Source organism: Daktulosphaira vitifoliae, unplaced genomic scaffold, assembly GCF_025091365.1.
Source record: "Daktulosphaira vitifoliae isolate Bord-2020 unplaced genomic scaffold, ASM2509136v1 Scaffold_3, whole genome shotgun sequence".
Taxonomy (NCBI): Eukaryota; Metazoa; Arthropoda; class Insecta; order Hemiptera; family Phylloxeridae; genus Daktulosphaira; species Daktulosphaira vitifoliae.
In genome coordinates, this window is record NW_026099574.1 from 20,819,568 (window position 1) to 20,846,509 (window position 26,942).

The 26,942-nt window shown below is 28.6% G+C and overlaps 3 protein-coding genes across 12 annotated transcripts in view; 1 reads left to right on the forward strand and 2 right to left on the reverse strand.

Annotated features, from left to right (window-relative positions):
* Window positions 1-111: 111 nt before the first annotated feature.
* LOC126902490 (protein RUFY3) lies at window positions 112-19,789 on the reverse strand. 8 transcript variants are annotated; one of them, XM_050679833.1, is made up of 12 exons: window positions 18,614-18,723; window positions 5,144-5,325; window positions 4,740-5,028; window positions 4,469-4,676; window positions 4,228-4,415; window positions 3,997-4,159; window positions 3,798-3,908; window positions 3,345-3,485; window positions 2,685-2,782; window positions 1,708-1,924; window positions 1,418-1,642; window positions 112-516 (listed from the first exon to the last, which is right to left on the reverse strand). In XM_050679833.1, exons 2-12 carry the CDS (start codon window positions 5,319-5,321, stop codon window positions 370-372), a joined length of 1,965 nt encoding a protein of 654 aa, XP_050535790.1. In that variant the 5' UTR covers window positions 5,322-5,325; window positions 18,614-18,723; the 3' UTR covers window positions 112-369. The 8 variants fall into 8 exon arrangements, with proteins under 8 accessions (XP_050535790.1, XP_050535791.1, XP_050535788.1 ...); XM_050679834.1 differs by lacking the exon at window positions 18,614-18,723 and adding an exon at window positions 9,189-10,376; XM_050679831.1 differs by lacking the exon at window positions 18,614-18,723 and adding an exon at window positions 9,185-10,375.
* A 97-nt stretch (window positions 19,790-19,886) lies between these two features.
* LOC126902492 (GPI ethanolamine phosphate transferase 1) lies at window positions 19,887-25,676 on the forward strand. Of its 2 annotated transcripts, none has more exons than XM_050679837.1 (14): window positions 19,887-20,253; window positions 20,320-20,440; window positions 20,513-20,630; window positions 20,690-20,927; window positions 22,194-22,321; window positions 22,946-23,118; window positions 23,184-23,411; window positions 23,474-23,708; window positions 23,970-24,148; window positions 24,212-24,399; window positions 24,457-24,653; window positions 24,728-24,948; window positions 25,008-25,199; window positions 25,285-25,676. In XM_050679837.1, the coding sequence occupies exons 1-14, from the start codon at window positions 20,030-20,032 to the stop codon at window positions 25,540-25,542; spliced, it is 2,700 nt and encodes an 899-aa protein (XP_050535794.1). In that variant the 5' UTR covers window positions 19,887-20,029; the 3' UTR covers window positions 25,543-25,676. The 2 variants fall into 2 exon arrangements, with proteins under 2 accessions (XP_050535794.1, XP_050535795.1); XM_050679838.1 differs by having other exon boundaries at window positions 20,531-20,630.
* The window catches only part of LOC126902494 (uncharacterized), a 30,856-nt gene continuing 28,921 nt past the window's right edge, over window positions 25,008-26,942 (reverse strand). The window contains exon 5 of one of the 2 annotated variants that reach the window (XM_050679842.1): window positions 25,008-25,912. In XM_050679842.1, coding sequence (XP_050535799.1) covers window positions 25,681-25,912 — 232 coding nt within the window. In that variant the 3' untranslated portion in view covers window positions 25,008-25,680. The remainder of the gene's footprint in view (window positions 25,913-26,942) is intronic. The other variant, XM_050679843.1, reaches the window with a different exon arrangement.

The following is a 26,942-nucleotide window of genomic DNA, read 5'->3' on the forward strand; positions in this document are numbered from 1 at the left end:
AATTCTATAAATTATTTAATATTACATAGGTAACATAAGATATACAAGAACACATAAAATTTTAACATATTAACATAGTAACTTAAATAAATAATTATTAAATGAAAAGTGAATAAATTTCATGTGAGAGATGAAAAATGTATAAATTATATAAAATATTTTTTTAAAACATACAACAAAAATTTAATGTTATTGAATTGGTTAAAATAATTAAAAATAATAATACATAATTAAGTTGAGTTCAAAATAATAGTACATAAAAAATACATTAACTCTAATGAGATATTAAAATAAATATTCTCATCCAGAATGAAATGTAATTTAAAACTTGCAACATATTATGTAGTCAAGATGATTAAAATAAGCAATTTAATTATTTGGCACAACAGAATATCTTTCTACTAGAACGAGATTACATTCATCACATACACGAGCTGGTTTTGCTGATGAAGGTAACATCATCATATTGTCTGAACACTGAGTACAAAAAATTCCACCGCAATGTCTACAATGATGCTGTTGAATAAAAATGTTTGATTATCAAATATTTAAGAAAAATAATCGTTAAAATATTTTTAATGATTTAATTTTTGTTAACTCTAGAAATTTTAAGAAAATATAGAAAATTACTTAAGTTATTATATATTTAAAAAACTAATATATGTAGAGTGATTCATTTATCATGAACCACTTAATTAAATGAATAATAAAAATGATATTGATAATTTTTTTATTGGTTTTATTTAGTTTAATGTTTTTCTCAATTTATTAAACATGAAGTATTTTTATGGTCGTCCTTTACATCTTATAAGGGTGTCAATTTTTTTAATAGATAATAATCTAATTTAAAAAATGACAGTTAATAACAACTTTTGAACTAATATTTTGGAATTGTTATATTTATACCTAGGCGGGAAGAAGAGTGCAGCCATAAAATGATTTTTTGTAATTTAAGCAATTTTTAATTTAAAAATTTTACTTATATACTCTAAGTATAATACCATAGTTGCAATTTGAACAAAATGTTTAGGGAATCTTACTTAATTTCTCCCTTCAAAAATGTTTCAATTTAAATATACATGTAATTTTCATAATTTTTGGAGGGGCTAGGACAGAATTAGTGGAGCTAAGCTCTCTTAAATCCCTTAGTTGTGTCTGTGTCAAATAACATTAATTAGTATAATATAAATATTATTCTGAGATTTGGACAATTATTTTTAATAATAATACTATAGGACCAAAAAGGATTGGTTATTAACTGAGTATTATTAAAACCTAAGAAGTAGTTAAAACAACCTAAATTGATCAAGTAATATTTAAGAAATAAGTTTAAGACTTAATATTATTGCATGTTTTTGATAAAAAAAAATTAGTAGTATACTTAAAAAAAAGAAATTTAGTTTTATGAAAATCATACTTTTCTCCTAGTTAAACTAAATTCTTTTTTACATTTCTTGCAATTAGACACCTCATTATCACGTTCCCAATGAGCTTGTGTTAATGAAGAGTTGGCAACTTCTTCTAGTGCACTGGATTTAAGGATTTCTTTTTTTAGCTGGCCAGCTAGTTCTTCCAATGCTCTTTCTTGGCCTCTACATTTATCTAGTATTTTATGATGTTCTTCTTGTAAATGAACATATTCCTGGGTATAGGTAAATAATTTAAATTATTGGACTAATAATGTGATTAAGAATTTAAAGAATTTACATTAGACATAGCTTTTAATTGACTAATTTCTTGGTCAAGACGATTAGTTTGATAACCAGCCTTAGTAAGTTGATCTTCTAATAAACGTTTTGATTCTAGTTCTTTAACTATTTCTTGTTTTAACTTAGCTATAGTATTTGTTTGCTCAGTAATTTGATCATTATACCTGAGTAGAGATTCAGACATTTTTTTCTTTTCCTCTTCATTAATTTTTGATCTATAAATGTATATAGGCAGGTAATTGGATAGGAAAAAATTTACTTAATACTAAAAAAAAAAAAAAATGTTGCGAGTGCCCAACAATAAAAAAAAGTAAATAAATAAATTAATAAACATAAAACAAAATTAAGCTAAAAAATGTTTAGGAATTTAATATGTTGGATAATATCAAAGACGTTCAATGTATTTAGTCAGTATTTATTAAAATTTTCACAAATTAAGTTTAAATTTTATTTATCTAAAAGAAATTCAAATACATATAGAAATACATTGTACACAACATTTAATTTATATGTGCAGTATAAATACATCAAAAACTAGTTCAAGGAAAAACATTTTACACTAGATTTGATAATATCTTTAATTTATAATAAATACTATTTATTTTTTTAAAAATACCTTTGAAACTAAATTATGACATTTATAGATTCAGTTTCAGTTATAAACAGATCTCACAATCTACTCGCATCATTTTTTAAATTTCTTTTCTATAAACTCATTCATCCAATCTTAAGAATTCAAATAATAATAATGAATAATGTTTAACATTAAATATTCAACTATATAATAATATAAAAATTTACTATTTTTAGGGAAGATATTAATTTTTAATGTAATTTCAGCCTATAAAGGTTTATTGTGGCCTCACTCAAAGAGTAGGTTTCTTAATTTTATAAATATTAGGACAGGTAGTTAGTTCATTATACAAAATGGATAAATATTTTTAGAGAAAAGAATATTGTTAAAATAATACATACAATTCTTCTGTTTTTTTTAAAGCCTCTGTCAGAGTTACATTTTTGGTTTCCAGTTTAGTAACAAACTCTGATTTGTGTTTAAGTAAACTTTCACTATCCTGTAATTAAACTTTTTCTTATTTCATGGAAACATTTAAATAATAAAAAAATAGCACTATACACTTTATTATTATTACTAGGCCTATTAAAAATGTATATTCATATAGAATAAATATTAAATTAAGAAAAAAATATGACAATTTTAAAAATTTGTTAGTTATTTGATTGATTAGGATCAGTCAATGGTTCAGGACTTGGTGCATTTTCTGATAAAATAGGTGTATAAGACTGTCGATGATGAGAACGTTCAGGACGTGATGATAATCGTGTGTCAGAATTTGAATTCTTCATTCCAGCATTTCTCATTCTAAGCTGTTGAGCGTCATGAAACTGTAAATTACTCAGCAAACATCCAATTTGTTCAGTTTTTTTCTGTAGTCGGCTCACCATACTAGCTTTTTTGGTTAAATCATCTTCACATTCCTGCTCATTGCCCAACCCAATATTTTTAATAACATAGTTTATGATAAATATTTATTATAACTTCAAACATCATATCATTATAATTTAATCTATGTTAACTAAATTCCATTAAATATTATTTTTATTATTTAATCTCACCTGTAACTTTTTGTACATTTCTAAATTTATCATTTTAATATCATCAAGTTGGCGTCTTAAAGAAACAATAGTTTCATGTTTTTCTCTACTTTCTTTTTCTAATAATTTCATGGCTACTTCCATTTCAGCTTTTAAACTCATCTATTATTTAAAAAAATAATAGACTATACATATTTATTTGTATAAGAATGAATTATTATTAAAAAATATATAAATGCTTTTTGTATACTATTATACATATTTAAAAAAATGATTTTAGAATATATTTTTTATTTATAAATGTGCATTTATTCCTATTTTATTTTTTATAATTAAAACTATTTAGAAGTACAAGTAACAAATTAAGTTGTTTAATTATTAATAACTGATAATTAATTATAATCTTTTATAAAATGTCAATTTGTTGTTGCTTATACTTAATAGTGAAATGTAGTATCATATTTCTAAATGAACCTGTAAATGAAGTTCTTTTTCAGCATCAATTCTTTGTTTTTTTTCGTTCTCGAGATGTTGTTTCAATACATCAATATTACATTCAGAAATATCAGTTATTTCTATATCTGTCTATAAAAAATATTTATTTGATAGATAGAATATTTAAATGATTTATCTTTATAAAAATGTTATGTATTTATAATTATAAACAATTTACTTTTTTATTAGAATTATCAGTATGAGTCACTTGATTTTTTAACAATTGATTTTCCTCTTTTAATGTCACTAAACTATTTTTACACATTTCAAGTTCTTCTTTTGTAAGGGTGTTTGATGTAGTAAGTGTTTCTACTTTAACTTCCAAATTTGCAACAGTAGCTCTATAAAAATTTTAAAAAATTTGTATAATTTGCATTTTAATTACATGTGCTTTATATTTATAGTTAACTTTAAGTGACAATTAAGTTCTTCAATATAATTTTTTTGGTCTAGAACAACATTCATGCTATTTGATTCTAATCCTAATGGGCTATCTGGACAACTAACAGTTCCCTGTATGTGGCTGTTTGAATAGTGACTGGAACGCAAATACAATGAAAAATCTATAACACCTTGTTGAGAATCTAAGTCTTCTTCCTAATAAAAAAAATTTATTAACAAAGGCAAAATGAAAAAATAATGAAGCTTGCCTTAATACACAAATTACAATCAATAACATTAAGTCCAACCATTAAGCCAACAATAATAATAGCTTCATCACTCATCATTAATGCATCTGGTTCAAAATAATCTACTAATTCTTCATCTCGATGATCAACAAGAACCTTTAAATAGTCTGCTAATTTTTTTTGCATTAATGCAACTCTTAACCATGCTCTAGCTCTACCCATTTGAGTTCTACAATCATAAATTATAACATTTTTTTAAAGTTTTTTTTTTTTGATCAGTGTACTATGTTACTTGACAGTTGGCAAATCTCTTATACTATTTGTTAATTCTTGAGCATCAGGTGTAAGTTTTTCGACAATTTGTAATATGTCCCATAATTCTTTTTTAGGTCCTAAAAGACCTTTTTTGGGACGCAAACCGTGTCGAAGTACATGTTCCAAAACTATGAAAAAATGTTGCAATGGTGCATGATCTGAATCTAGCATACGACCATTTTTTAAAGAATTTTCAATTAATTCTTTAACAATAAGCTTTGAAATATTCACCAAATTACGCCTTTCTATTAATACTGGATCACGATCTAAGTTTAAAATAATATTATTAAATATACATTTTTAAATTAATAATATATTAAAAAAAAATTATTTTAGAAAAATTTCTTATAAATTAAATCAAATTGTTTCTAAATAAAGTACCTAATAAGAATGGTAGATCTGGAGATGTTAAACATTGCGAAGGAAATATATCACTGAGTGGATCATCAGTGACTTCACGCAAACATAACCATTCACCCTCAACAGTAACCCGAAAATTGCATAAATATAATTCCTGAGCATATGGATCCAAATTTTGTATCCATTTGTGTAACATCATTATTCTTTTATAAATCAGAGTAATGTAATGATAAGTTAAAAATTACGTGTACCAGCTTGGCGATTAAAAAAAATAAAAATCATATAGCAATAAAATTATATTAACAAAAAATAACAAAATAATAACATGCAAACAAGTCAAGGAACAACCATAAAAATGCAAAAAATAAGATAATACAAAAAAAAAAAAATAATAAATAAATATAAAAATCAAAGCAACTTTAAAGATGATTTTTGAATATTTAATATATAATTTTAATTTTAGTATTAAATAACAATAAAATAATAAGAAGACTGGTAGACTTATTGCTAAATTGACTTGACATTTAAAAAAAAATCAAAATATAAATACACTAATTATAAAATGTATACATTTTTTTAACAGTCCAATTAAAATTTTACAAAATAAGGTAACTTAACAATAACAGGCTAATATGTATACATTACTAATGAATACATAATTATTATATTTAAAAATTATAATTAACTAATTTTACTAAGTAGAAATAACAACATTTTTAATTTTATAAAATACCGTATTAAATATTTCTGGGAGGAAGAGGAGGTGGCAATCTTTGTCTAGGAGGTAATGGTGGTAAAGGAACATTTAAAGGTGGTGGATAATTAGGCATTCCATCAATTCCTTGATCAGACCTGGCAGGTAATGGTGGACGAGATGGAGCTGTTCTTAATTTGTCAATCCATAATGGAATGTTGCGATTTGTAATTGTTTCAATTTCACTTTTTATGGTTTTTAACCAATTTGAATTCTTTGGTGTTAAAATAAGAGTATAGTTATTGATAGATATTTGTTTAATTTTTAATGCATTAGAAGCAAATCGACCATTTTCATAAGTTATTTCAGCTCGGTCAGTAAAATATCGAACATTCAGAATCTTACCAAATGAACCCAAACCTTGTAGCATAATAATTTTAAAATTTTCATCATCATTAGGAAAATCCATATTTTGTACATGGACATTAATAACTCCATCAATTGGTCCATAATCATTCCATACTGAACTAAGAACTTGTTCACATTGATTACTGTCAACACATAAAATGTCAATTTCATAACTTGCTATGACAGGTCTATGATCACTTTCTTTAATTTCAGCACGTCCATAGAGAACTTGATTTCCTTTAGGCCATTTATTATTTTCATTACAATACCATAAAACTCTATCAGTCCAAGCTGGTGTACGGCATTTATCACTTGAATCATAATCATCAGTCAAAATATCATACTTATAGGTAGGAGAAAAAGTAATAGGAGCTTCTAAAAATCCTTCAAATACTTTTTTGTCTCTTACTTGTGCCAAAAGTTGATCATATTTTAATATTTCATCTAATTCTCCATCAAAAACATGGTTAATAAGATCTAAACGATCCATATCAACACGGTAGTTGAAATCTCCAGACCAGTAAACATAGTCATTTGATTGAATAGGAATTTTTAATTTTCTTGTAATTTCATTGAAATCTGCATTACGATCTGCAATTTGTGATTGACCAGCAGCAAAATGAGAGCATATAAAGCACATTGTTGTGGCATTTAAAGTAAAACGTACCATCACAGCACCTTTATTACCTGTTGCACCTCCCATACCTGTTTTTACAGAATCTGTTGTAACATCTCTAACAAATGGTAAGAGTTCTGATTTTAAAAATATAAATAAACAAACTCCTACGAGTTGAGTACTAGTTAACAGCACATAATCTCTTTGGGAACACAATACATTTTTAAGATTTTTGTTCCATGAGTCTGCGTTGTCTGAACTGGCTGCCATAATATTACCCGCATTTAAATCTACAATTTCTTCAAAGCCTATAGCATATATATCTGGAAGAAAATTACTGTCATTTATAAAGAATTCTATTGAAGAATTAAATAAATTAATATTGAATGGTTCTATTAGCCATTTTGATAAAGATTCTAAATTTTCAGAATCAAAGTTCAAAAAATGTTTACCACCATTAACATTATAAGTAGCAACAGCTACACGCAATTTTCTTTTAAAAGTATAAGATTCATACTTTTTGCACATTTCTTCAATAAGATCTGGATGACATTGCCAAACATTATAAGGTAACAATTTTTTTGCTATCATAGAGAGTTCATTGTTTAATGCATTTCCAGATAACAAAATGTCAAAACCTTCTTGTTTACTAGAGTCCAATAAATTATTTTGAATGGTTCTAGCTGCAGAACGAGCACCATCAAGTAATTTAGAGCCTCCTTGAATGGCCCCAGTACCAGCATAAATTCTACTTATTTCATTGCCATTATTAATCCAAAGTTGTTGAAAAACTTCTTCAAATCTAGATATAATTTGATCGGTTTCATTAGGACAAAGAAAGCTCAATTGTTTGGCTAATACTTCAAGAGCGAAAAATTTTTGGATACAATTAGTGCGATCAAGACAATCAGTACAATTTATTCTCATTGAACCAGTTTGATGTTTTATTATTGAATTACCTTTCGCATAAAACACGCCAAATGAATCTAAATAAGGATAAACTGTATTTTTTAATTTTTGTAAATTTTTATCACCTCCACTTTTAACTTCTTGATGGTAATCAAATGCAACAAAAGGTATAAAAGAAAATGTCGAAGTTGAATGTTTTTGTTCAAAAGCATAACTTAAAGATGATTCATTTTCTTTGCTGTTAGCGTTAGCTGTTCCTAATAAATTAATAAAAATTATATTACCATAACAATCTTTAAGAGACTTGACATGTTTTTCATAAACTTCAGCAGAAGCTTCTACACTTCTTGATAATTTTACTTTATGTGCACCAACATTCACACCAGGTTGTTCCCAAAATAATGGTACACTTCCTCTTATTTGCACAAATGAAGTAACATCATCATCTAAATAAATAACTTGTTCAGTTTCTACAAAATTTGCAACATGACCATCATCATTACAACCACGGACATTGAACCTTGTACCAGCACGTCTACAACTTAGTCTTGATATTATAGCAATTCTCGCCTGCTTATGACGTGCATAAACAGTTTTCACTTCAATACTACCACAAACAATCTTCATTAACCACTGATTAGTATCAATTCCAAAACGAATAAAATATATATGCAAATTACGATTCCAAAAAAATCGTTGATCAGGATCACAGTTATTCCACTGTCTTTGAGCACACAATGTTAAATCAAAACGAACTTCTTGGGACACATACCTTGAAAAATAAAAACTTCCACTATTAAGTAGTTTTCTAACTTCAGAAGCACAATCTTCATTTTGTTGTTTGCGCAATGACACAAATGTAGTTTGAGTAATTTTGAAAATTTCTGCATCTGATATTTTTCCAACAGATTGGCACCCGGTCACTAGTACTAAATATAGAACCAATTTATTTTCAATATTTACATTAAGAACACCTAGACAGCCATAGGCATCAATTATTTTGACACATTGCCGTTTTAAGGATTCAAATTCACTGGCAGATGCTACACATAGAGTATTGTTCTCAAATATCAATACTTCATCCTGATAACGATTTTCTAGTATGACACAGTAATTATTATTATTTTGTTTTTCATAAGCTCTGAAGATTTTTCCAATAATAGATGGTGCTTGTTTGGAAGACATTGTAAGCACCTGATCTCCTTTCCGTTCTTATTCAAACAAACATATTTTTGTTTCGAACAGTTCAGACTAAAATCAAAAATAATAATAATAAAAAAAAAACTAAATAAGCAATGCACAATATGGTATTAGAGATTTAAAGGCTGAATGTTAAATAAGCAAATAAAAAAAAGAAGCCAATAATAAAATTTCGTTTGATAAAAAGCCACAAAGCCGGTTCACATTAAGCTTGATTATAATTAAACAAACTTACACACTTATTAAGAAATATGTTTAATCTTTCTAGTATAAATATTTAAGTTACACGTCCAAGAAAGTAATGATGCAACGCCTTCAATCTGAACACCTCGTTGCGAGTTAGTGGGCAGTATTGATTTCTACGCGATACTCTGTTTGTATATCAAACATTGTGCATTTTTCCAGTATAATCGATAAACATGTTGAAAATCGAGTGATAACGTTTCGATACTATTTTTTAAACATCGATGTTTAAATAAAAATAAAACACTATTCACTTGGCTCATAAGTTAACACAAAAACATGACGTAAGCATAATATTACAAATATAATATTATTATTGAGATTAAACAGTTGAATAACTTTTAAAATAAAGAAATAATAGACAATTAGATTTAAACGTTGGTTGATTTTTCGATTATCTAGGGCTACATTTTAGATATCATCGAAAATCGCTGATAATTAACAACGTTGATATCAAAAATGTCATATTTATTCTATAGTTACTCTTAAGACTTGGGTTGTAAAGAATTAAAATTAAGGTTTTAAGGAATAAAAATAAAAATAAACTTAATATCTATATTAAAACTATATTTATAAGCGTTATTATTTTGGAAAAGTTCAAGTCACTTTCTCCTCTTCATTTAATTTTTTTTATACAATTATACTTTATTATTATTATAACATTAATAATTTATTTATAAAATAAGAATTTCTCTGGATGTTAATTTAACATAGAGATGAAACAGTATGCAGAAATACAAAAGAGTGTATTTAAGGTCAGAACAGCAGCGGGTCGGACAAAATATGTCTTATTGTGAATAGCGTACCCAACAAATTAGGTTATATTAAATATTTTAATCCGCATATGTCCAAAAAATAAAATATAATTGGTTAAAAAAAATAAATTAAAAAAGCATGAAAAAATAATTGAAAAAGGATTGAACTTTCTAGAACCAAAGAAATTTTTGAAAAATGAAATTTTTGAGAACCGCTTTGAATATAATTAATTTTTAACTGTTTTCCAGTTATATATCAATGGAGAGAGAGTGTTCGGATTTCTTAGACTCCTATACGCTACTAAATATGTTGAATTGTTTTAATCAACATATGCACACCAAGCTGACATGTAAAATAAAAGTACTAATTTTAAGATTTTATAAATGTAATTTAAACATAAATGCAACCTACCAAAAATGATATCTAAGGTAATTTTCCTAAAAAATGTCAAAGTTTTTAGCAAAGATTATAAATAGAGTAATCAATTTTCCTAAAAAATAAATTATAATAGATATTTATTCTACTAAATATGAAAATGATCATATTATGTTTCCAAATAATATTATAATTATTATGCTTATGCATACGAGTACAAATAGTTTATCTAAGTCAACGCCTACATTTCAATTATCAAGGGACCCTTGATAATTGAAATGTATGGAAGATATAAGTATAAAATAATATATGTATAACATAAATAATTACTTATATTGTACATACTCATAATTTATGTTTATTATTATAAAAGTACATTTTGCGGTGGTTGATTTAAGATTACAATAAATTTTAAGTAAAAAACTAAAACTTTTATGGCGAAGTTTGAAAAAATAATTTAGTGTGGTTAATTTTAATTTTATCTCTCCCATAAATTATTTTCATACAATTTCTTAGTTTTGAGAAGATTATTACAAGGACACAATCTACAAGGAATTAAAAAATATACTTATGAAAACAATTTTTTCGCGGTGATTTAAAATCTGAAATTAGACTTTTCCTATCATCTCTATTTTTTGAGATTATTACTAATTAATAAAAACGAGTATTTATAAATAAAATATAATAATATAAAAACAAAGATAATTTTTTTTTTAATTTTTTATTAATGACTTTGATTATTAAAATGTTATATATAATCCGTGTTTTTACTTTTCAAAGAGGAACAGTCGCACAGTGGAATGAAACGCCGATTTAGGCGGCCAAAAGTATCATTTTTTAAAAGTCACTTAAATTTTTTTTTTTTAGCAAAACACATTAATATCATACTTAAGGGTTTTAATACAAATTTTCAAGGGCATAAGTTGATTTAGTGAAGGTGTAGAGCTATTTTAATGTTATACTTCTAAAATTTATCCGTATTTTCAGTTATTTTGAGTTTATTTTTGTACATTTTTTTTAATGCCTTAAAACATAATTTAAAATTAAAAAATTATTTATTCCTATTAAAAAAGATATCCTTTTTCAAATGAAAAAGAAAAAAAAAAGATTTTTTTTTATATTTGTGGAATTAAACATATTTATACTTAAAAAAAATCGAATTTTTTCGTTTTTTTCTCTAGTTTGCTCGTTTAAAGAGATTAACTAAAAATTACGCAAAATTACACGTTAATCCATACATGTGGCTTGTAGAGCAAGTCATTAGCTATACTATGAAAAAAAAAAATTTTGCGCTCGATAATATTTGAACTGTACATACTGCATTTACCTAGAATAAATGTGTATTTTCCTAAAAATCTTATGTTTTACAGGATTTTTACTCTATAAATAAAATTAGTCATTATTTATTATTAATTGTTATACGATTACATTGATATATAAATATGAATTTATTATATAGATCGAGGTTTTTCTCTGGATGTGCTATAAGCATGTTTGAAGTTTTGGCACTCCTGCATAGAGAGAATAGATCTGTAGCGAGGTGTAATGTATAGAAGTAATAAACACTTTTACGATTTAATAACAACTATACTATATTACAACGAACTAACAAATAACAAATAACAGCGAGAGACGAACTGTATTACAACGAACTAATAAATAACAGCGAGAAACGAAGCGCGTGTAAGACAGAATGCGTAAGTGATTGACTGATCGACTGACTGACTGGAGCGACGATCTTGCCCTTAAATAGTCAGAGGAATCTTCTAGAGGCGGCGTCGGAACTCTCTAGACATTCGACCGCCACACGCTTATGTAGAGCGACGAATCTTCTAGAGGCGGCGGCGGCCGGACATTCTAGAATATTCGACCGCCACACCACCCCCCTACGGAGTGGAGTTAGCTAGGGTCAAAAATGTCCGGGAATCTGACTCGGCGGCCTGAGCGAGTTGTTCGTACTGGCTGTGTTGATGGATCGGTATTAGGCGGTTGTTTCTGTTTGGTCGTATCCGGGGCAGTCGCTGGTGGAGCATGTGCCTGGCTAACGGTTGTGCTTTCGTTCACCATGAGGTAGGCAGGTTTTACTCTATCAATCGTCACCGTAACTGATTGATTTCGAACTTTTATTGTGAACGTTTTGTCATTTCGGGCAATTACTTCGTAGGGACCTTGATATGGCGGTTGAAGTGCTGCTCGGACACCTCCCTCCCTGAGAAATACGTGTGAACAGTCCTTAAGGTCCGCAAAAACAAATGATCGTGGATTTGAGTGGCGAGATGCAGGTACTGGACGAATTTTATTCATAACACTGCGAAGACGATCTAGTAAGCTAGTAGGGTCGTTCGTACTGCTATTATCTTGCTTGTCTGTGAAGAAATCACCAGGAAGATTAAGAGGCTCACCATAAACAAGTTCCGCAGACGTGGCTTTTAAGTCTTCCTTAAACGCAGAACGTATTCCGAGAAGCACGATAGGCAGTGACTCAGTCCACGAGTCTTTTGCGTGGGCCATGATGGCTGCCTTTAGTTGTCGGTGCATTCGTTCGACGAATCCGTTTGCAGCAGGATGCCAACTGGTAGTGGGGCGAAGCGTAAAACCAAAACGTTTTGCTAAAGTTTTTAAAGTAGCTGAAACAAACTGAGTACCACGGTCAGTCGTAACGTATTGAGGTACTCCGAAGCGTGAAATCCAGCAATTGAGGAAACCCTTAGTGACATCATCTGCTGTTATACGTTCGAGTGGATACACCTCCGGCCAACGGGTGAAACGGTCGATTACCGTCAGACAGTACCTAAAGGACTGTGATGGCGGCAATGGACCGATGATATCGACATGAACATGTTTGAATCGGCGTGAAGGTGTTTCAAAGTTTCCCAGTGGGGCTGAGACGTGTCGGCTTATTTTCGATCGCTGACAGTGGACGCAGGCACGTGCCCAGGAACGGCAATCCTTTTTCATTGCTGGCCACACAAATCGTTCTGAAACTAAGTGAGCTGTTGCGCGTGCACCGGGGTGACTAAGGTTGTGTAACTGATCAAATGCGTGACGCCGGAATCGTTGTGGCAAAAATGGTCGTGGGCGTCCCGTTGACGTGTCGCAATAAATATAGGCTGAAGATCCTGGCACTAGTACCTTCTCCAAATGAAGAGATGAATTGTTGTCAGTAAAATGTTTGAGTTCATCATCCGTGTCTTGAGATGCAGCAAGAGCTCGGTAGTCCAGCGGGAGAGACACAACTTCAATGCGTGACATTGTATCCGCGACGATATTTTCATCACCTTTAATGTGTTGAATGTCGGTGGTGAATTCGGATATGAATGTCAACTGGTTGAGTTGCGTAGGAGGTATCTTTTCTCTCCGTTGGGTGAAAGCATATACGAGTGGCTTATGATCGGTGAAAATGGTACATGGTTGTGCTTCGACAATGTGCCTGAAATACTTCACCGATTCATAGATGGCAAGCAACTCACGATAATACGCAGGCCACGCACTTTGTTTCACCGACATTTTCTTTGAAAAAAATGCTATGGGTTGCCAGATGTTATTGACTCGCTGCTGCAGACATGCGCCGATAGATTGGCTAGATGCGTCTGTGAATAGTCCAAGTCGTGCGGCTGGATGAGGATGTGCTAAAAGAGTAGCGGTCGCAAGACTTTCTTTGCATGTGGTGAACGCTTTTTCTAACTCGGGAGTCCATTCTATCGGTTGGGAACCTTTTGTCTTCGGGCCTTTGAGAATACCGTGAAGTGGTGCTTGCAGGTCGGCAGCTTTGGGAATAAACCGGCGATAAAAATTTACCATTCCCAAAAACCGGCGTAATCCTTGCATAGATTTTGGCAATGGATACTGTCGTAGGGCTTCGACGCGTTCCGGTGGCGGGCGGGTGCCTTCAGAAGATACTAGGTAACCTAGAAATTTCACCTCAGCCGAACCTAATACACATTTTTGCGGGTTAACGACAACACCGTAGTCAGAAAGTCTCCCGAAAAGAGTGCGTAAATGCTGTTTGTGGTCCTCTTCCGATTTAGAGAATACCAAAATGTCATCAATATATGCATAACAGAAGTCCAACCCATTGGTAACTTCGTCTATGAAGCGTTGAAAAGTTTGTCCAGCATTTCGCAATCCGAATGTCATAAAAGGAAATTCGTAAAGTCCGAATGGAGTGGTAATGGCTGTTTTGCATATATCGTCCGGATTAACAGGTATTTGATGGTAAGCCTTTACCAGATCGATTGTGGAAAATAGCGTGCAATTAGCCAGGTTGTGCGAGAAATCATGTATGTGTCTGACTGGATAGGAGTCTGGTATAGTTCGGGCGTTCAGCGCGCGGTAATCACCGCAAGGACGCCAGCTGTTCTCCCCTTTCGGTGCTAAATGTAATGGTGAAGACCACGGACTGCTTGAAGGTCTAGCGGTACCTGCCTTGACCATTTCCGCGAATTCCTGTTTGGCGATTTTTAGTCTACCTGGAGCTAAGCGGCGTGGGCGGCAGGCTATTGGCTGACCAGGTGTCGTAAGAATGTGGTGCACTGTTTGATGTTTTATTGTCCTGGGCAATCCGGTGGGACGTGTGATGTCCGGAAATTCTGCGAGAAGTGCAGCCCAAGGGGAAGTGTTGGCAACTGATTTTATGCTGCATTGATTTACAGAGGAAACCTTACCATTCACAGCCAAGCCTGTGACACCATCAATAAGACGTTTGGTACGGCAATCCGGCAGCAAGTGGTAGTATGCCATGAAGTCGGAACCAATGATAGGAGTACTCACGTCGGCGACAATAAAACTCCACGGGAAACTGCGTCGAAGTCCTAAATTCAAATTGAGATGGACCGTCCCGTAAGTTTTTATGGTACTGTTGTTGGCCGCGCTGAGGTCGTAATCGGTGGCATGGCGTCGTTCCCGTAGTAGCCGTTGAGGGTAACAAGATAAGTCGGAACCAGAGTCGACTAAAAATTGGCGTTTTGTTATTTGATCTGTAACAAACAGGCGGCTGCTCGGGTTCGGACAGTCTGTTGCCGCCGCTACTGACTGTCGTTGGAGTTTTCCTGATACTTGCAGGGAGCCTTACATTTGGCAGCCTTTTCTCCATAAGTGCTATGATACCAACACCATCCTTTGCCGTTAGTCAGTTCCACGTTTGAACGGTTACGTGACCTAGAGCGGGAACGTTGCGGGCGTTTAGCACATAATTCGCTTACCTGTTTTGCGAGTGCTTCAATGGCGGCTAAAACATCGAGTTCCTTTTTATTGTTCGTCGTGGCAACAGCATGGACGAATTGCGAGGGGGCTGGCTGCACTTCAACAATTTTGTCAGCCAGCTCGGCTACCTTATCCAGAGGAAGCTCTGATTGTGCGGTTAAAATAGCTTGTGCATGTGATGGTAGACGGCGGAGCCAAAGTTGACGTAAAATATTGTCTTGTAATGTAGTAGTGCCGGCAAGGGAACGGAGATGTCGTAAGAACTGTGATGGCTTACGGTCACCTAGTTCTTCTTCATTGATGAGTTGCCGCACACGTTGTTCTTCTGAGATAGACAACCGTTCAACGAGTTTTGCGCGTAGATGTTTGTAGCGTTCAGTAGGCGGTGGGTTAGTAATAATATCCTCTACTTCGGCGGCGTAACGCGTATCAAGCTGAGCCACAACATAATTAAATTTTGTTTCCTCACTTGTTATTCCCGAGATTGCAAACTGCGAGTCAACCTGTGAGAACCATAAGCTCGGTCTTTCGGACCAGAAAGGTGGCAACTTGACGGCAACGCGATTCACTGAAGCTGTTGGATATTGCTGTGCCTGTAGTGCTGCAAGGCGAGCGTTTTCTTGGCGTAACTCCTCCAATTGATTGCGTAGTTCTTCGGCGTTCATACTTGTTATCGTCGAGGTCACCAATGTAGCGAGGTGTAATGTATAGAAGTAATAAACACTTTTACGATTTAATAACAACTATACTATATTACAACGAACTAACAAATAACAAATAACAGCGAGAGACGAACTGTATTACAACGAACTAATAAATAACAGCGAGAAACGAAGCGCGTGTAAGACAGAATGCGTAAGTGATTGACTGATCGACTGACTGACTGGAGCGACGATCTTGCCCTTAAATAGTCAGAGGAATCTTCTAGAGGCGGCGTCGGAACTCTCTAGACATTCGACCGCCACACGCTTATGTAGAGCGACGAATCTTCTAGAGGCGGCGGCGGCCGGACATTCTAGAATATTCGACCGCCACAGATCCAATAAAAAAAAAAGATGTCAGATAAACGGTGTTTATATATAATATTAAAAAAAAAAAATCGTTTTGATCCATACATTTTTCAAAAAATTATAGAAATATAAAGATAAAAATATAAAATCGAGAATTTCAATATTTCAATTTGAATACGGTAGCCATTTCCACCGTAAAGATAATGTAAAGTTCGAATTTTTTTTTTATTTTTAAAGTAAATTACATATGATTTTATTTAATATATGTGTAAATGTCTTAAGAAAGGTCAAATTAAAAGAAATATATACCAAATGTTAAGTAAATACCTCTTGTATCTATATAAAAAAAAATTGTATTGATCCATACATTTTTCAAAAAGTTAAATAAAAAAAGTTTTTAGTAAAATAAAGTGAAAAAATGTCAAAGAATACCGATTTTTTTAAATTTGTAATTTGTTTGGAGATTTCCCCGATTTACGGGAATCGAGGGAAATTTTTTCAATTTTTGAAGATAATGTCTTCGGCTAGATATAATTTGTGATCTATTAACATATCTTTGAAAGAAATCGGTTCGGTGAGAGCTGAGAAAGTGGATACAGACACAAAAAAATATACATTATAGTAAAATTAATACCTTCTCAGCTTCGAATAGAAGCTAAAACTACTAATCAGAAATAATAAAGAAAATAGGAATTCATTGGTATAATCTACCAATTTCTTAAAATTGAACACTATCTACAGAGTTGCATCGAAACGTTTCTTGTGATAGTGATTTTAATCACTGTCAGATATCATCTATACATGTTCCAACTATGCCACGTCCATACTGGTCATGACACCACTGTGCTACCGTTTTTAATCTTATATTGCATTTCAAAAGCTTTAATTTGATATGACTTTGAGAATGCAATTGTTTTGGATCATTTCTAAAGCTTTTGTTGAAAAAAAATAATTTCAACATGCGTGGGTGGTCTTTTCAAACCATTCTTGTACTGAAGGTTTTCAATGAATTGGCATGAATGCTTATTTAGGATACTCTAAAAAATTTTTAATTACATTAGGATCAGCGTTTTTAAAAAGAAGTTGTGACAGTTTTAAAATGCAGAACATTTTTTTTAATGTCGCCTTTTTTACAGTAGCGTAATTTTGAGATATTTGTCTAAATTTCTAAAATTAAGGTTTTTAAAAATATTTAGTGATTACTGGTTCAACTAGATTAAAGTCCGGTTCTTTTGGCGTATTGGTCATTAAAATGGGTGTAGTGCGAGCTGAGAATATGTGGTAACAAACATAGAAAAATGAAGAATCGACAAAATACAAATATTGACACATTGCAATATGAAGATCATGACCCAATCCAACGTATTAAATCTAATTTTTTTTTTACCATAAAGGAAAAAAGTAATCATGAAACATTTTACTATGGTATTGGGAGAATAAAACAGTATTTAATTAATAAATACAGTAAATAATTTTAGTAGTGTACACATGGAGCCGGAAGGGATATAACTTCCCACGATCTGCAAATTATTACTATTTACAGTGGGTAAATTTTGGCGCTAGTAAGAGTAGATAGCTATTTGTAGTTAAATTAAAACAAATTTAGTAGCAATATTGATTAAAAATAGGAGAAGGACAATATATAAATTATCATACAATTAGATGACTAATTGAATAATATAGCGCTAAGTTCAATTTTATATATTGGAATGTATCAGTAGTTGGTATAGTATTATAAGCTTCTCCTAAAGTTTATTTACCGCTTAAACAAATAATAGTCCAATTATATACACTAATAAATTAAGTACAAATAAACATTATTTTTCTTTGGTAATTACTATATTACAATTTTATTTTTTAAAATAAGTGCATCTCTATTGATTTACCAGGGGCACAACTAAACCTTATTATGATCATTACATTCAATAAAAATACAATGCCAACAAATACATCTTTTTTTTGATTTTAAATGAATTTTGAAATTACGTCTATTTTATAAATTGCATTCCTAGACCATGCACTAATTATAGGATATTACAAAAAAACATTTCAAAAATTTTTCAAAAGAAATTTCTCACCTGATAAAAAATTTATAAAGAACAGTAGAAAATTATGATTTTATTATGACATAGATGATATTTTTCTTGAAATTTTTGTTTATTGACATATGTAAGCACATTAAAAAAAAAAATATTAATTCATTTCTTTTATTTTAGATTTTATATATATATTTATAATCTAAAATTATTTTTCTAAATGACCTAATAAATAATTAAGTGATATTCAGGGTTCTAATAAATGAATAACTTTAATAAAACTAATATGTTTAAGGAATGTTTTTGAGATTAACAACTATATCATAAGTAATCAATTTAAAAATTTGAAGTAAATCTTTTTTAATTAAGCCCAAGTTTTAAAAAACTAATTAGAAGTAGACATAAGATAACTTGTAATTTCAATTTAAAATGTTTAAAAATATATTATAGAAAAAATTTGTTTAGTAAGTACAAATTATTTTTGCTTGAAGATGTATTTAAATGTTTAATAAGAATATACAAACATAAATAGTAGATTATGTTACTTCAGATAGCACTAAGTCAATTGTAGCCAAATAACTTACATACATTTTATAACAATTTAATTTTAGATATTTTAAATTTCTAGATTTCTGATTTTTAGTTAGATTAAAAATTACAATATTTTTTTTATTGTTTTATTAATTTATTTGGCTAAACATATTGAAGATTTAAAAATCATTTTTTTAAGTAATTCCATTAAAATACTATTAATTAATGTAAATATTAAAATTCAAGTTCAAAATAATTAGTTTGTACTACATATAATTTTACTTTGTCAACAAATTATACTTAGGCCTGAATTTATTTTTATCATAATTGAGATTAAAAATAAAAACTCAGACTAAGTATCTACAATAAATAGAATTTAATATGTTTAAACTAAACACTTACTTTTGGTCAGCTTTTGCTCAAATTTTGATCTCCTAGATGAAGAGAAAAAAAGTGGCCATCTATCAAAGGAAGTCAATGATGGAGATCTGGAGAAACTTTTAATACCACTATCAAATGACTCCGAATTTTCCAAAACTGAGGATAATGTTTCAGGATTATGACTAGTCATTTTAAAAGCGTTATAAGAGCAACGTTTTTTTAACTTCTTAATTAAAATTATTTACAAACAAATTTACTTAAATTCATTTACTTATCTATTTACTACCTGTTAAGAATTACAACTTATTTATTATTATGACAACTACTATCACTATACTCGATGTTGATGTTTTGTTGTTTCCCGATGATAATATTTGTTATTATGATAACAAAATTTGGAATTGAAAACTGTGTCCGTTTATATTTTTGATGAGCACCTGATGAATAATTATCAGTAATTACAAGATAAATATAAAAAAAAATGGTTTTGGCTAAAAATCATAAGCGTTACTTAAAGTAATATGTATTTTGTCAAAATACTATCAAATGATGTTGAACTTAAAAATATCAATTTTGGGATTTATTATTCAAATATCTTTATTAGTTTCAATATTCGATATATATTTCAAGTCACCAATTATAAATGGTATACCTGATCAATATGTTTTGTATGAACCGCCTGCTGATCGTTTAGTACTTTTTATTGCTGATGGTTTGAGAGCTGACACATTTTATGATCATGTCGAAAATGGACATAGCACATTTTTTAAGTACACATAGTATTCCTATAGAAATATACAAATAAAAATACTTAATAAATTTTATTTATCAATTAGAAATATATTTCATGTTGGTGCTTCTTATGGATTTTGTCACACTAGGGTACCTACTGAATCTCGTCCAGGTCACATTGCCCTTATTGCAGGATTTTATGAAGATCCATCTGCTATTTTTAAAGTATTATCTACTTACAGTATTAATAATATTTTTTAATATTATAAAGGTTTTAATCAATTTATAGTTTTAAAGAAATTTAATCAATTTCAGGGTTGGAAAGAGAACATAGTTAATTTTGATTCTGTTTTTAATAAAAGTGATTTAACAATTTCATGGGGTAGTCCTGATATAGTTTCAATTTTTCAAAAAGGTAAATATTAAATTAATGAATAATAATTTAAAAATGAAAATATATATTTTTCATTATAGGATCAAATGTAGGAAATGTTATAACTTATTATTATGAACCTAATTTACAAGATTTCACTGGAAAAAATGGTTCTAGTGCTTTACTTTCTAAATGGGTTTTTGATAAAGTAAAATTATATTTTGAAACTTCTAAAGTGAATCATTCAATACATAATATGCTTAAGAAAAGAAAATTGATTTTATTTCTACACTTATTGGGCACTGATATTTCAGGACATATAGATAAACCACATTCTAAGTAAATAATTATAATTAAATATTATTAAATGTATACTTTATTGCTAATAATTTCTTAGATAAAACTGTAAAGATATTCATTTTAGGGTTTTTTTTTTTGTATTATTATATCCTGACAAAAACTAATATAAAATATTGTTGAAAATACAACTTAAGTAAATATTCTTATAGCTTTTTAATTTATTTGATTTCTTCCCAAATTTTCTGGATCAAAAAATATAATAATTTTTACCATAATTCCAAATAAAAGTTATAGTCTTTCGGCTATTCAAACTAAAAAAAAATATGGGTATTATATATAAAATATATATGGATATAAAATTAGGTTCAGAGTTAACAATTATAATTATGCATGACATTCTTTTGTCATTATAAAAATCATTAAATTGGTTAATTATTTAAAAATATATAATACTATTGACTAATATACTACTGAATACTCTTGATTTATCAATGTTTAAGTAAATAATTTACTTTAAATCACATAGATGTACAATAATACTAAAATTAAAAACAATCATTACTGAGTAAAATTTTTATTTTTTAAATTAATTTTTTTAAAACATTTATCCATATCACAGGCACAACAAGGAGGACTAAGCCCATCAGACTATAAGTTTGCACCTTAACATTTTATAAATGATATAGTTACATGAAAAAATTTTAGGATTGAGGAAATTAATTTAACATCTCCAAAAATTTTATTCTCAATGTATCAATGATCTATATTAACTTCTTGGCCTATTTTAATTTAGAAAAAAGTCAGTTACTAGATATGATTTTATATCTTAAAAATGATTAACCCTTCTAAAATAAGGTAGTACCAGTTAAAAGAAATTTAAAATTCAATTTTACAAATCTCTAATTAATAAAATATTTTTATGAATTAAAAATTATAAAAAAATTGTAATATATTAGTGACTAAATGTTATCAGAATAGGCTAAAAGGCCTATTAGAAGCAATTTTTTTTTATGCTAGGTTTTGTAATGTATGACATTTTTCTTTTTGCTATATTAGTCAAAGAAATAAACTCTAAAGAAAAGATATAGCTACTAGTAAATATAATATTTCTATAATATATTTTTTTAAGTAAAAAAAAACTTTATTGACTTTTTGATTATTTGTATTATTTTATATATTATAAAACATTCTTCAGTTGCCTTCAAATATAATATCNCTTTTTGATTATTTGTATTATTTTATATATTATAAAACATTCTTCAGTTGCCTTCAAATATAATATCTAATAATTTTAATTATTTTTAGGGAATATTTAGAAAATTTAAAAGTTATAGAAAATGGTATAAAAGACACAGTAGATATATTAGAAACTTTCTATAATGATAATCGTACAGCATATATTTTTACTTCTGATCATGGAATGACTGATTGGGGTAAAAGACAATTTTTTTTCTATTCTAATTTTGTTAATTATATAGGGGTATGGTATAAGTAATTAAATTTTTCAAAGTAAGATAGCTCAGAGAATAATGAACTAAATTTCAATTTTTCTTTTTATATACATTTACAAAGATTTTGAGTTTTAGTGTAAATTTACATTTATCATATTCACCATCTCTAGAATTTCAGTAGACAATTATCTACTTGTTAAATTTTATGATCACTTGATCATGGACTTTTTTTAAATTTTATTGATTATACATTCTATTTCTTAAAATCTGACTCTTTTAGAATTTTTTTTTTTGGGATGTGTTAAATTGAAAATTTATATGAACAGACTATAAATCATTCTTGAATTTAAAACGTAAATTAAAAATTGATGAATGAAATTATAGAGTCTTTGGCTGAGTGATTATAAATTCTAATGAGGGAATAACTGTCTGCCAAAACTTTAGAGGTAGTCAAATACTAGATATAAATGTCAACCAATAAATTGAAGATCTTTGTGTATGTAAAAGTTGAAATTTAGTTCATTATTTAATGAGTTATTCCACGTCCAAAAATATAAATACTTAAGCCATACTCTGTACAATTAAATATATATTATTTATCTGAAGGTTCACATGGAGATGGATCAATTAGTGAAACTGAAGTGCCATTTGTTACTTGGGGAGCAGGATTGTCTAAAGTTTCCAATCAAATTAATTCGTTAAAACTAAATATTAAACAAATTGATATTGCCCCATTGATGGCTACCATAATTGGAGTTCCTATTCCAGTGAATTCAGTGGTAAAATTAATATTAGTAGTTAAAATTATTTTTACGAAGTAATAATTGTTTATTATTCTTTTTAGGGTGTTTTACCTCTAGAATTATTTTCAACTGATATAAATGAAAAAGCAAAATATTTGTTAGTCAATGCTTTTCAGTTAAATGCAGCTTTTTCAACTATACGTGAACAAATTGAAAAACAATCTTTTCAATGGTTTTATGTTCCATTTAAACCTCTTCACCAAAAAATTCAAAAAAATTATCTTGATGAAATTACTGTGCTTTTAAATGAATCAAAATTTGATGATTGTGTAAGTATTTTGTTTTGTTAAATTTATTATAAATTATTAAAATTAAATTTTTTTTTAATCAGATAAAGTTATGTTATGAATGGATAGATCTTAGCTTAAATGGCATTGATTACTATAATACATACTTCAAGCTACCACTTCTTTTATGTGTAACCTTAATTAGTTTTGGCTGGATTACTTTACTTATAATAGAAACTATTAACACACGTTCATACAGAAATAAAAATAATACAACTATAATAATAGTTAGTCTATCATTTCTTTTAATGGCTATACTGTGTACCATATTTATTTATGGTAAGTGTTTTATAATAATTTTTTAACTAGTACTTGTTGTAACAGAATAATGGAATTTTTATTACTATTTTTGAAATAACTACTATTAAAAATTTTATATCTTGATTAAGAATCTCAGTATACTAAATAGTTGAACTTTAATAAAAAATGAAAGGATAATTCAATATATTTTGTTATTACAGTAGTTATTTGAAAAATAAATATAATTTTTACAATAGTACTCCTAGTAGCTAGTCACATAAATTTGTTATTTAATTTTAGCTCAATCTCTGCCTTTGCAATTTTATGTTTATTCATTTTTGCCATTAATTGTATGGTGGATATGTATTTTTAAACTTTTGAGAAAAATTAGTTTAGTAAAACTTTCAAAACTTATATTTGAAATTGATAAAAACATATTTGTTGAAATGTTATTATATTTTATTGGAATTGAATTATTGGTGAGATATATTTAAACAATTCTTTTTGATTTAATTAGAAATATAAATAAATTTTATAATCAGGTATGGACCTTCTTTGAACGATGTTTATTAAGCTTAGCATTATTGATTAATTCCTTATGGATGACATATAGCTCATTTAAATATGGATTTTCTCTGGATAAAATAGTAATCATTTTTCTTTCATCAGCATGGTTTTCAAGTTTTCCTATGATTTTGGTGATTGATGGACATAAAAACATTATGAATGTGTAATTAAATGGTTATAAGATGATATGTATTTAACATTAACTTAAAGTTATTTTTAGTATATTAGGTGGAGTTGTTTGGTTATTGGCTGGCTTAATGCATGCAAAAAACAAAAGAGGATTATATAAAATGTTTGCTTTTACTCAAGTTGCTCTACTAGGGATTGCCATACTAAATGTCTCGATAGTCTCAAATAGTATAGATAATAAATTGGGATTAAACTTTTACAATCAAATTTTATCTTGGGCAATATCAAGTAGTTTCTTACTATTAGGAAAATAATTATTAATTAATCTAACTTAAGTGATCTTTTTAATATACTTTTTACAGTTGTAGCAGTATGTATCTATAGAAAATCACAAGATTTAATAAATAATGTTACATCTTTATTCATCTCATTAAGTGTAACTTATATTCAGTTGTCAATAAATATGGAAGTAGTTTTTATATTAGTATTAACTGTTACTTTAGCATGTTGGAGAAAAATTATATTAAGATCAAATAACTCAACAAATTCTCTGAGAACTCAATGGAGTTGTGCATTTTTCTTTGTGAGTACAACTACAAATAAATTAATTTCTAAATTCTAATTTGAAATTTGAAATTTTAGCTGTTGTTTAGTTTTGGATCTTTTTTTGGTACTGGTAATATAGCATCCATTAATTCATTTGATCCATCAATTGGACAGTGTTTTGTTTCAGTATTTTCACCATTTACTATATTTGGGTTAGTTCTGTTTAAAATTATAGTACCAATTATGTTGACTTGTTGTACATTTTACATAACTTGTGTCAAATTAAAGGTTTGTAAGAAAAATAAAAATTTTTTCATTAAAAATTTAAATTTTGATATGAATAATTTAAAAAGTTTAATTTGTTTCAATTTAGATACCACCTTCAAACGTATTTTCTTTGATGTTGGCTTTGTCAAATGTTATGGGTCTTCACTTTTTATTTTTCATTAAAAATACTGGTAGTTGGCTGGATATTGGAATGTCAATATCACACTACGTAATTGTTCAATCATTAGCTATATTCTTGTCGCTGTTGTATGGGCTTGCAGCATTATTGATAGGAGTAAATAAAAATTATAAAGGTCAAGATGAATTTCAATTATTACCAGTTGGTAAAAATCATAATGCATAAATAAAAAATTATTTCTTAAACATCTATTGTATTGTGTAATATGTAAAATGTATATTTTTTAAAAAGAAACTTACAATTATACCCATTTGTAAAATAATTTAAGAATAAATTATGCTGTATTATTTTTATATAAATTTTTCATGTTTTATTATTTAAAATAATTATTAATAAGCTAAATGTTATAATTAAAATTGTATATTGTATATGAGAAGAACTACTGCAATGGCCTAACCTAATGTGACGGCATACAGGTGATACTAATTTATTATCAGATAAAGTATCAGCAATTTTTTGTATAAAAACTGCTTCTTTTAATCCGCACTTTATCTTACTAGAAGTGTATACACAGCTCAAAAATCCATGCTTTGCACTGAAAAATTATTAAAAAATATATATTAGTTATGGTTAATTATCTTATTTAATAAAGTAAATAAAGTATATATAAAATATTAATATTGCTAATATTGTTAGCATAAAATTCATGCTATTGGATAAACATTCATTATGTCATGTGATATTGCCAACCTCCTGGTCATTTAGATCTAAAAGTCTTTATCTCCCATAACTAGTCTTGTTCCATTTACTGAATTTCTGTATATTTTTCACAAATTTATTCACATTGCTTGATAATCCAAATGGTCTATCTTGCCTCTTAATATTGTCGCCTGGTATAGATTCCTAAATCCACGAAACCCCACAACCATATATTTTGTATCTTAGATTCGATCATAATTTTACTTTTAGCCCATATTTTCATACTTTCTCTTTATTCTTCTCCTTATTGCACATTCCACGAGAAAATAATAATTGGTGACTTCTTTGATTGATTCCTTAATTGCCTGTCATAGACACCCTGTCTACCAATAGAGCATCGTTAAATAATTTTTTTTTCATTGCATGACATACATATTCTTACTCCCTTATTAATCCACAGTTCTCAAAATAAATCTTTTATTCATTTTCTATTATCATTCACTCTTCAGCTCAAGTCATGTTTTAACAATTTACATTTAATTTATAAATATAGATATTATTATGCTATATCTAAGCGTTTATGAATGTTATTTTGTTGTTATTACTCAATTAATTTTGTTTTTCTGATTGTTTTTTACTTCAATAATTGTTATAGTCATGTATATCGTTTTAATTTAATTGTTCAACTATATATTTACACAATAAAAGCTTTTTAATATATGTATATAGTGTAGTATAAAAATATTTTATGATAGAGGAAAAATTAATTTAGTACCCCTGAAAATTTTATTCTAATTGAGCTAATGAATGTATACGATACAATATTATAGAAACAAATATTAGCTTCGATGCGAAGCTGAGAAGGTATTAATTTTACCATGATGTGTTTTTTTTTTTTTTATGTCGCCACTTTTTCTCAGCTCTCA